This window comes from Lutra lutra, chromosome 17 (genome assembly GCF_902655055.1).
Source record: "Lutra lutra chromosome 17, mLutLut1.2, whole genome shotgun sequence".
In the NCBI taxonomy this organism is placed as follows: domain Eukaryota; kingdom Metazoa; phylum Chordata; class Mammalia; order Carnivora; family Mustelidae; genus Lutra; species Lutra lutra.
This window is the reverse complement of record NC_062294.1, coordinates 53,074,571-53,085,286: the sequence shown is the minus strand read 5'-3', so window position 1 is coordinate 53,085,286 and position 10,716 is coordinate 53,074,571. Positions and strand designations below refer to the sequence as shown.

General features: G+C 49.8%; 1 protein-coding gene across 5 annotated transcripts in view; it reads left to right on the top strand.

The window, feature by feature from the left end:
* Positions 1-55: 55 nt before the first annotated feature.
* Positions 56-10,716, top strand: part of VRK3 (VRK serine/threonine kinase 3) — a 33,947-nt gene continuing 23,286 nt past the window's right edge. The window contains exons 1-5 of one of the 5 annotated variants that reach the window (XM_047711502.1): positions 58-226; positions 1,405-1,467; positions 3,742-3,881; positions 8,681-8,818; positions 9,750-9,965. In XM_047711502.1, the coding sequence (XP_047567458.1) occupies positions 3,743-3,881; positions 8,681-8,818; positions 9,750-9,965 (493 nt within the window). In that variant the 5' untranslated portion in view covers positions 58-226; positions 1,405-1,467; position 3,742. Of the gene's footprint in view, positions 317-1,404; positions 1,468-3,741; positions 3,882-8,680; positions 8,819-9,749; positions 9,966-10,716 lie in introns of all 5 variants that reach the window. The other 4 variants (XM_047711503.1, XM_047711504.1, XM_047711506.1 and 1 more) reach the window with 4 other exon arrangements.

Here is a 10,716-nt window from a genome sequence, read left to right as displayed (position 1 = left end):
TCATCCCTCCTTATGATTGGCTCCAGGTTGGCACATGCGCAATAGAACCAGGAAACTTCCAAAAGAGGGTGGATGGGGGTGAACCATGAGAAAATAATCTCTCCCCCGCACAGCCCGAGGGCCATCTGGTTGTCAGCAGCGCCTGCGCGGGCGCTGTCCTCCCTCCCGGTGGAGGATGCGCGCGCAGCGCTTTCCGCCATCCGGAAGTTTGCGTAGGACAGCTAAGGTGAGTCCTACTCTTTGGGAAGGGTAGGAGAATTGGGCCGCAGCCGTCTGGCTCCCTATCCCGGTCACGGAGTCCAGAGGTGAGGGGAAGGTGAGGCGGAGCAGGGGGAGGTCTCCCTATCCACTGACCGCAGTCCAGTAGTGGTGCCTATGCCGTCTGCACGATCTTTTGTGGGATACAGAGTCCCCGGGGGCAGGGGTCTGGATGAAAGAAACTTCTGGTGGCCGGGATAACTGGCCTGCCCTTGCGACCCCTGTAAGCCACTTGTTGGCTCTTGGTGGTCGTGACTACAACCGAGGTGGGCGGAGCTAGTGAGGAGTTTGACAGGTGCCCCTCCTTGGCACTACGTCATCCCTGGTTTCTTTTGAGGGCGGGGCCTAGGCGATTGCGGGTTATCTCGACACCTGTCCCTCCTGCGGGGAGGTGGAATCCAGCCTTTATCTCTTTTGCTGTGCTGTGGCTGAGAACATGCCAGGACAGAAACAGTTCTTTTTTTTTTTTTTTTAAGATTTTATTTATTTGACACAGAGATGATCACAAGTAGGCCGAGAAGCAGGCAGAGAGAGGGGGAAGCAGGCAGAGAGAGGGGGAAGCAGGCTCCCTGCTGAGCAGAGAGCCTGATGCGGGGCTCTATCCCAGGACCCTGAGATCATGACCTGAGCCGAAGGCAGAGGCCTAACCCACTGAGCTACCCAGGTGCCCCAATGGACATAATTCTTAACACAGAGATGTTCAGTAAATATTTCTTGAGTAAATAAAATAAATGGGTGAATGAATGATAAAGACCTCTGAGTGTTGGAGCCTTGGGTTTAAGTCCTAGCCATGTGATCTTCGACTGGTGACTTCACTTGGAGACTCCCTTCTTCCATCCATATTTCTTGAGCGTTTTCTATAGCACTAAATTCATCTGACCTATTAAACTGTTGCTCATTTGTTTATTAATGTCCCCTTCTGCCACTAGAATGTGAGCTTTCTCCGGTCAGGAGCCTGTTTGTTGCCTTGGCTGCTGTATCGCAGTGGTCAGCACATATCAGGAGTTCAGTGAATGATTACTGAATGAATGAATGAACTTAGCACATGCTGGCTATGTTGCCAATGATCAATAAACACTAACCATTATCTTCCACTTATATGTGAAGTGGGCCTGAGTCAACCTCTCCACTTTCATTCACTTACAGGATACCGTTAAGATGGAGTTGCCAGCCCAGTGAATCTGAGGGCCAGACCGTGACCCCTTAAAGGTACCATCCCCTCAGGGACATGCCCCTTAAGGCCTTTTCCCCATCAACACCTGCTCCTATTCCATCTCCTCCATGTTGCTGCTCTCAGACTTCACTCCCAGGAGGAAGGTTATCATGGGCATGGCAGGGTCCCTGAGTTAGACTTTTGCCCCCCCCTAGAGGCCATCTTTAACCAAGGCACTTGGCACTGGGGAAAATTCCACATAAAGCAAAGCCACTTAAAAATGCCATGGATTTTCTTTTTTTTTTTTAATTTTTATTTATTTTTTAGAGAGAGCATGAGCAGGGGTGGGGGCACAGGGGGCAGGAGAAGCAGACTCCCTGCTGAGCAGGGAGCCCATTCCGGGATTCAGTCCCAGGACCCCGCGATCATGACCTGAGCCGAAGGCAGCCGCTTCACAGACTGAGCCACCCAGGCATCCCCGGATTTTCATATTTCTGGTTTCATAAGTAACCTAGTAAAGTCCTAGTATGCTAGTCAGTTGAAGCTAGACTACGCTGCAGTAGCAGCAGCCCTCAAATCTCAGTGGCCTAACCCAAATACAAGTTTCTCACTAAAAACAAAGTCTGGAACAGCTCCTTAGGGTAGCCACCCTCTAGGCAATCTTGATCTTGTGGCTCTGACGTCAACACCAAGGCTTCAGGTTTGTTGTGGCCTAAAGGGAGAAAGGGGAAGTGGAGGTGACTTCTCCAGCTTAACAAAAATACTCACCAGTATTTGTACCTTCGAGAAGGTAGAGATGTCCTTTTAAATGTCATGATGAGGACAACAAATTATCAAGTGACACAACCAGTCAGAATTACAGGTTTTGTCGAGGCTAAAGGATACTTGGCAACAGTCTTTGGTGTCTGGTGTCGTACACCACTTGTTTGTGTGAAATGAAGGAAGGGCAACTCTTTCCCACAGGAAAAAAATGGTTTCTGCTTTTCTGCAGACCAACAGGAAGAGGAACCCTTGTCCCCTCTGGCTGAAATTTCTTTCGTTCACTGTCTGGATGGCGTGGGGTTTTCAAGGGCAAGCACTAGAATTCCATAAGTCAGCACCAAGAGGAAATGGGGAGGCCTGCGAGGCTCAGGACTTATGGACAGAGAAGGGGGAAAATGGAAACATTAACAACTGAAATATAAGTTGGACACAGGGTGTGATATGGTAATAACATCCACTACCATGAAAGGCTTTCCGTAGGCCAGGTCCTGTTCTCAGCAGGGGTGTGGGACTCAATCTTAGGACCTGAGATCATGACCTGAGTGGAAACCAAGAGAGGTGTAACAGACCAAGCCCCCCAGGCACCCCATTCTCACACCTTGATATCAGACTTCTAGCCTCAAAAATTATGAGAAAATTAATTCCTGTCCTTGAAACCACCCAGGGAATGGTGTTTAGGGAGGGTAGCCCAAGCAAATGAATACTCCTGCCCTGTCCTCCTTTGTAGTGAGCTCTATGTGTGATTTTGGTCTTGATTTTGACAAGTGTTAGGGAATATTCCAGAGACACTCAAGGCCTGGGGGACAGTGCTATGAACTCCTGTGTCTCACTAAGTATGTCAGGATGAGACCCGCTGCATAGCTCTAACCAACTCTAAAGCCCTGGTGGCTTCATGTGGCATAAGTTTATTTGCTGATCCTGAGATTCCAGTGTGGACCAGGCCACCCTCCTCCATTGTGCAGCTATGCCCCCCGTAGCATGCCGCCCCCATAGGTCTCCAAGCTGCGGGCTGGTGGACGGAGAAGGCCCTCCAGCTTTTAACAGCCTCAGCTGGGAAGTGACTTCCACTCACACACCATTGGCCAGAACTAGTCACATGGCCCCAATCTGCGCGGGGCGGGGGTTTTGTGTCCGGGAAGTGTAGGGGAGCGTGTGGCTGATTGGCCAACTTTCACCTTCTCTCCCATCCCTGTCGTGGGTTCTAAGAAATGAACATCACAGATGATGGCAGAAAACCCTCCGTGCTCCCACGCCTGGAACAGAGCTCGCATGACGTCCGTTGACTCAGAGGCACGCCCGTGTTGCATTTTTCTGCTTTTTACCACCGCCCCCAACCCAGGCCACAAGGGAGAGAGGAGTGGCTGGAGGCTGGAGGCTGGATCCTGGGTCCAGGAGCCAGGAATTCATTTCCAAAGTGGCCACTTCCTAAGACAGTCTGCTCCAACACGATAACTTTCCTCCCTTTTCCAGTCTGGTAACCACAGGGAGCTCAGGTGACGACTCACTGGTGGTGCGTTTGGTTTTTGCCTTCAGCTTCCTGTTCCCTCCCTCCACTTCTTGTTTTCTAGTATGTTCACCTTCTGTCCAGACTGTGGCAAAAGTATCGAAGCCTCATTCAAATTCTGCCCCTACTGCGGAAAACCTTTGTCCTTAGCGGAGCATGAAGGGTCCCAGACCTTTGTCAGACCGCGTACATCATCCTTCCGAGGTAAGAACCAGGCCTTCAAGGGATGATGTGTGCGTGCGTGCGTGCATTTAGGGAGGGAGGACAGTCATCTTTGCAGCCTGTCTGATGCTGCACTGATCCCGGAACTGCCTGGGGACTCGGGCTCAGTCTACACTCAGTTTCTTGGCAGCTGATCGGCCCTGTTAAAGTTGACAATTCACACATTCCTGTCTCCAGTCTGAACTCCTCCCCTGAAATCCAAATTCATATGTGTATGTGTTCTCCCGCTGTACCTGTTGTGTGTCCCATACATGCCCAGGGCTGAGCTCCTGATGGAACTCTCGCCCACCCATCTGTACCTTCCGTAGACTTTGCATCACAGTATACGTGGCAACCGTGTAATCCGGTTTCCCAGACCAGACCCTGCAGTCACCATCCTTCAGTCCTCTTTCTCTCCCACCCCGCGACTTCAGCTCTCTGGCAAATCTTGACCATTCTCCCTTCAAAATCAGTGCCCATTTCTGCCACCTCCTGAGCCACCACCCTGCCCCATTGTCACGGCTGGCGCAACAAATCAACCAGGGTCGAGAGGGTAAGAGGATGGTGAAAAGAAATTAAGAGACAAAGAGATGGGGGCAGGAGGAGCACCAAGGAGGATGTCCAATAGTGCCAATTTTATTCAAGGCAGCAAGGCATTATATAGCTAACAGAAACAATCATAAGAAAGTATCTATTTTTAGCTGATTACTAAAGAGTTTGCAACATGCACAGAAAATCCTTCAAGCTTTCCCATTATCTATTTCCCAAGCACCAGTAGCAGACCCTCTAGTACATCTAGTGCCAGATGTACTGACTTCAAGGCCACTCAAGACATAGTTTATGCAAGCACAGCACAGTCTTACAGTGGTGTAGTCTATAGCCCGTGCAAGGACAGCAAGGACCAGCCAAGAATTTCTGACCCCGGCCAAATCGTCTCTATCTGACTAGCAAACGTGTGGGATGTCACGTAGGCAAGCACGCAACACATAGCACAGACCCTTTCTCAGTGCTACTCGGCTTTATCGACCTAGGCCTTTTGTTCAGCTATTCAGCCTTTAAAGGAGGCACAAGTCAGGGCCTGGTTTGGTTCTTGTCTCAAGCCTTACTGTGGCCTCCCACACCCCGTCCGTCCCCTACCTCTCAGGACCTGGCAGAGTTGGGTGCTGAGAAATCTCACAGATTGATGGACTGAATGAATGAAATATCAGCAGTAGGTCCTGGCCAATGGCAAGCCCAAGCACAGATCCTGCCTTGAGAAATCAAAGCGAGCGAGCTTGTCTGAAGGCCACAGAAGGAAGTCGGCATATGTGACATTCATTTTATCATTTGAGATTGCATTTGGCTGCAAGTAACAGAAAAATGCTTCCTCAAGAGTTTTGTTGTTTTTTTTTTTTAATGAATGGGTTTACTTTTCATACTAAAAAAGTCTGCGGGGACCAGTCCAGTGGAGGAATGGGGTCCCCCAATGCCATAAGGGACCCAGGCTCCCCGTCTTTCTGTTCGGACATTCTGAACAGGAGGGTTTTCCCCCCATGCTTATTGCCTTGAGTTTTCAAGATGCCTTCTCATCTCCGGTGTCGTGTCTGCATTCCAGACAGTTGCCGACAGTATTTACCTTCACCTGAGGTCAGAGTCTGAGGGTTTGGTTTTGCTTCTGGTTTTTTGTTTTTTAAGATTTATTTATTTCAGAGAGCATGAGAGAGAAACAGTGCGCAAGCATGAGCAAGAGGGGCAGAGGGAGAGAGAATCTCAAGCAGACTCTGTTCTGAGCACAGACCCTGACTTGGGGCTCAATCTCATAACCCTGAGATCATGACCTGAGCCAAAGCCAAGAGTCAGATGCTTAACCAGTGGCGCCCCCAGAGCCTGAGTTTTAACCACAGCCTTCTCTAATGCCAACCTAGGACTCGGTTCATTATTCATTCACCCAGTCGCCAGGCATCAAATACACCTGGACCACCTCCTATGTACCTAGGTGCTGTCTGTCCCAGAGAGGTAGTAACACACACAATACGTACCAGGTGTCTGGTTTCTCAGAGCTTTTGAAAGTCAGTAAGGCAAACAGACACTGAATAAGCAACTACCAGGAGAGCATATGATAACGGAAGGGAAATGGATGGATCGTGGAACCCACTGAAAGGAACTTTGTTTTTGGGGGGATCTGGGAAAGCCTCCCTTGTGGGTCATATTTGAGCCCAGACCGAGGGGTGATAAAAATTAGCTAAGTGAAGAGTGGGGTCGAGTTGAGGGAGTCACAAAAGTTCCACGCACTGGGGCACGGTAAGGGGAAAGGCCATGTGGTTGGGGGGAGCCACGCACGTAGGAAAGATAAAGGCGGGCATCTTGACTGGGGGTAGACAGGCAGGGCTCTGTAGACCCTGGGTAAGGAGGTTAGTAATCACTGATGTAGTCGGGAGCTGTGGAGGGTTTCTACCAAGTGGGAGATACAATATGATTTGCATTTTGAAAAGATCTCTGTGGAAAGTGGGGGTGCCTGGGTGGCTCAGTCAGTTAAGTGTTTCACGCTTGATTTTGGCTCAGGTCACAATCTCAGGGTCTTGAGATGGAGCCCTGTGTCAGGCTCCATACTGGATTTGGAGCCTGCTTAAGATTCTATTCTCTCTCCCTTTGCCCCTCCTCCCACTCATGAGCACTCATGCTCTCTCTTTCTAAAAAAAAAAGAAGAAGAAGAGGGGTGCCTGGGTGGTTCAGTGGGTTAAGGCCTCTGCCTTCGGCTCGGGTCATGGTCACAGAGTCCTGGGATCAAGCCCCACATTGGGCTCTCTGCTCAGCGGAGAGTCTGCTTCCCTTCCTCTCTTTCTGCTTGCCTCTCTGCCTACTTGTGATCTCTGTCAAATAAATAAATACAATCTTTAAAAAAAATTAAAAATAAAATAAAAAATTTTAAAAAGAAGAAGAAAGAAAGAAAAGAGACCAGTTAGGAGGCCCTTCCAGCAGTCCGGGAACCAGCCATGCTAGTTAAGTTAGTGGCAACTGAAAGACTTCTGTTTTTAGTAATATGGCAGACTAAATGATCAGCAAAAGCCCCTTATGGTTCAACACACCACAAAATGTTGGATAAAATATAAAAAGTATCTGCTGAAAAGCAGGACCAAGTGGGTCCTATCACTCAGTGAGTGAATTCTGAGAGAGTGAGAAACAGTAACAAAACACAGGGCTGAGTGCATGCCGTGGATCGTGGTGATCCTGGACTGTTTGCTGGTCACTGGTGGTTTCGAGCCTGGGTTTTAATGGAGTATAAGAGACAAAGTTTAGGGCCTGAGCAGTGCAAGAGGTAAGACTGGAAAATGTAAAATCCAGGACTCCTCAGTGGGTAAACTGGAACAACAACAACAAAATGTTTGGAAAAACACTGAACAGAGAAAGTTGGTAAAGACATTTGTCTGCCTCAGCCTTGGCTGTAGGTAAAAGGTGGAAGAATGTCCTCCCTGAGAATTCCTAGCCAAGAACTCACATCCTCACCAGTTTGGGGCCAGAATTTGTACTGATCTGTGTAGCCCCCAGAAAAACCCAAGTGGGAAAGTTAGTGTAAAGGAATGAGGGGTGGGTGCCCTTCTCCAACAGAGGCAAAACTTCTCTTGGGGACACCCCCTTTAAAGACAGATCTTAGGGGCACCTGGGTGGCTCAGTGGGTTAAGCCTCTGCCTTCGGTTTGGGTCATGATCCTGGGGTCCTGGGATCGAGCCCCGCATCGGGCTCTCTGCTTGGCGGGGAGCCTGCTTCCCTCTCTCTCTCTGCCTGCCTCTCTGCCTACTTGTGATCTCTCTCTCGTGTGTCAAATAAATAAATAAAATCTTTAAAAAAAAAAAAAAGACCTTAGAAGAGCACCTAGGTGGCTCAGTCAGTTAAGCATCTGACTCTTGATTTCGGCTCAGGTCATGATCTTGGGATCATGAGACTGAGCCCGGATGAGGCTCTGTGCTGGGTGTGGAGCCTGCTTAAGATTCTCTCCCACTGCCTCTGACTTAGAGAATTCTCTTAGGACCAGGAGCTCCCACTCAATCAAAAGATACCAGGAAAGACACCTGGGTGGCTCATTTGACTGGACATCTGCCTTCAGCTCAGGTCACAATTCCAGGGTCCTAGGATCGAGCCCCACACCAGGCTCTCAGTTCAGTGGGGAATCTTCTTCTCCCTCTCCCCCTGCCGCTTGTGCTCTTTTGCTGGCTCTCCTGCTCTCTTTCAAATGAATAAATAAAATCTTTAAAATAAAAGACACCAGGAAAAGGCCAGTGTCAGGACAAACAACAAACCACAGAATCACACCCATGATGACCAGAGACCTCAGAATTAACAGATGAGAATATGTCTGAAACACACTTAACATAGTTAAAGAAATAAAAGAAGAAATTCAAAATATGGTGAAGAAGCAGAAGTTAGAATTAGAAGTTAGTTAGAATTGTAAAGGAACCAAAACAATTTGAAAAGGAACCAAACATCATCATGGTGACCAGAAATTTGCTGGATGGTTTAACTGCCGACCAGACACAGCTAAAGGGAGAATTAGCAAATTGGAAGATAGATTCAAAGAAATTGCCTAGAAGAAAGCAGAATGACAAAGCAGTAGAAGACACACAAGAGACACCATGACCCAAGGAGGAAAAGCAAATAACTAAAATGAAGGGAAGTTTGCTTAGATATTTAGGTGACAAGAGAACCAATACTTGGCTCTGGGGGTCCAAGGGAAGAGAGTACTCGAATGTGCCCTCAGAGTTCCTGGTTCAGGGGTTCCTTGCAGAGGCTTTGTCATCCCAGTTTGTGTCTGGTCTCCCTTTCTGTAGGCTCAAGGAGACAAAGCAACTCCAGTCCTGAGATCCCTTCTAAGAAAGTGAAATGGTCCAGCTCTGTCACCTCCCCCTCATCATCCCTCGGCTTAGATGGTGACAGTTCCGGGTCTGAAGATACTGTGAGATCCAAAGGTAAGAGTTGGGGTCAATCCCGCTGGACTCAATGGGGAAAAGGCAGGTTGTTGGACAGAGTTCCGGGCTTCATTCCCCTGTTCGGGCATCCCCTACCTTGCCTGGGCCCTCATCCTTTCTGCCTCACTTGCTGGACTGAGAGTCCTGTGTGCGCAGGGACCAGGTAGATTCATCTGCATAAGCCTGGTGCCCGCCAGCAAGTGTGGGAGTCTTGAGGACCGTGTGCCCATCTCCTTCCCAGGTGGCCCTTGGATCTAAAGTCTCAGCCCTCGGTGCCTTGCTTCCATCCCCTGTTATCTTCCAGGCCCCTCTGCCTCTTGCCATTCTATGCCTTGGGTGGATGGTGGGTGGGAGGAATGCATTAGACAGTATCCTTTCTTGTGTCCACGTCTCTCTCCTGACCATGCCATCCCATTCTCTTGCCAGCCTGGGAGCCCCTCAAGGGCAGCGTCTCAGTCTAACAAATTTCTGAAGCTTCTTTATACTCAGCACAAGGCCAGGGCCTGGTTTGGGATGTTTCTGGTTGAGTATCTGGAATGTCTTTCTTCCCCTTCATAAAATTCTGCTCATCCAACAAGACCCAACTCAAATGTCCCCTCCTCCAGAAAGCCTCTCTTGACTTCTCAAGGCACCAAAAATCTCTTTCTCATATTCCTCTCTATGGCCCTGTTTCAGACTCAGTTCTGACCAGCTGTGTCCAGATCGGCCTCCCCCACCAAATTAGGGGCTCCCAAGGGACAGGGCCCAGGTCTGAGTCCTTTCTGGATCTCCAGCTTTATCCCACGAGGCCCGGACTCATGAAAGGTCCCGGGAAGCATCTGTTGAATGAGCAAGTGAATAAATGAGCAGAGTGGCAAGCATTGTCCTATTACCCATCCAACTGCGTTCTCCCAGATGCTGCTTTTTCTTTAATCTGAGTATCATCCCGCAGGGTCCTGGAGCAGACCCCCAACCCCCAAAAGCAGCCCACAGGCAACCAAGCGAAGCCCACAGGCGACGAAAAGAAGCCCACAGACGCTGAAGCGGAGCCGGGTGACAACCTCACTTGAGGCTCTGCCCACAGGGGTGGTGGTGACAGACAAGAGTGGGCGGCACTGGAAGCTGGGACCCCTCCAGACCAGGGATGACCAGGGCATTCTCTATGAAGGTACAGTGTCCACAGGCCGGCAGGCCCTGGGCTGGGCTGGACCGGGGTGTCTTCAAACCAGGGCAAGGGGAATGGAACCCCTTTCTGGGAATGGAAATGGAAACCATCTCCCAGCTGCAGACCTGCCTCTGTACAACTTTCTCTTAGACTTGGGCCTGCAGAACTCTCTACCCACAGGGGCTGGGCAGATCAAGTAAATGTGTGCAGGAGTCCGAGAGTAAGCAGTTGGTAATGGTGGGGACTGTGGCCAACTGGAAAGCATGTGCTCTGTGTAAAGAGGCACGCCCCACCTCCACCTCCATCATGGGAGAGTACAGACCCAGGGCAGTGAATGATAAGGATCATGATAAATGTTCTATCTATCCTGCAGTGGTGGCAGGCCCCCCCCCCAAAATGTAGTTTGAATGTTGAGTGGTGATGGAGGATATGCATGACTACTTGCTTGCATAATTGAGGTTTCTGGAGAGTGTAGGTCTGCACCACCCTGAGAAGAGGAAGGAAGGGCACCTGGTCTGGGTTTTTGTTCAGTTAAGGGGTGCGGCCGGAGTGAGGGTTCCTGCCCTGGGGCCAGGGCCTCCGTGATTTGCATCTCCCATGGCAGCAAAGGAGGGAGCCCCCGTCCTCAGGCTTGCTTATCAGCCTGCCCAGATGTGGGGCCAAAGAGGAAGAGGCAAGACCCGGCTTAGACACTGGCATTGTCAAAGTTTAAAAAAATGGAGTCAGACACCTTGTGACAATGAAGAGAAAAAGA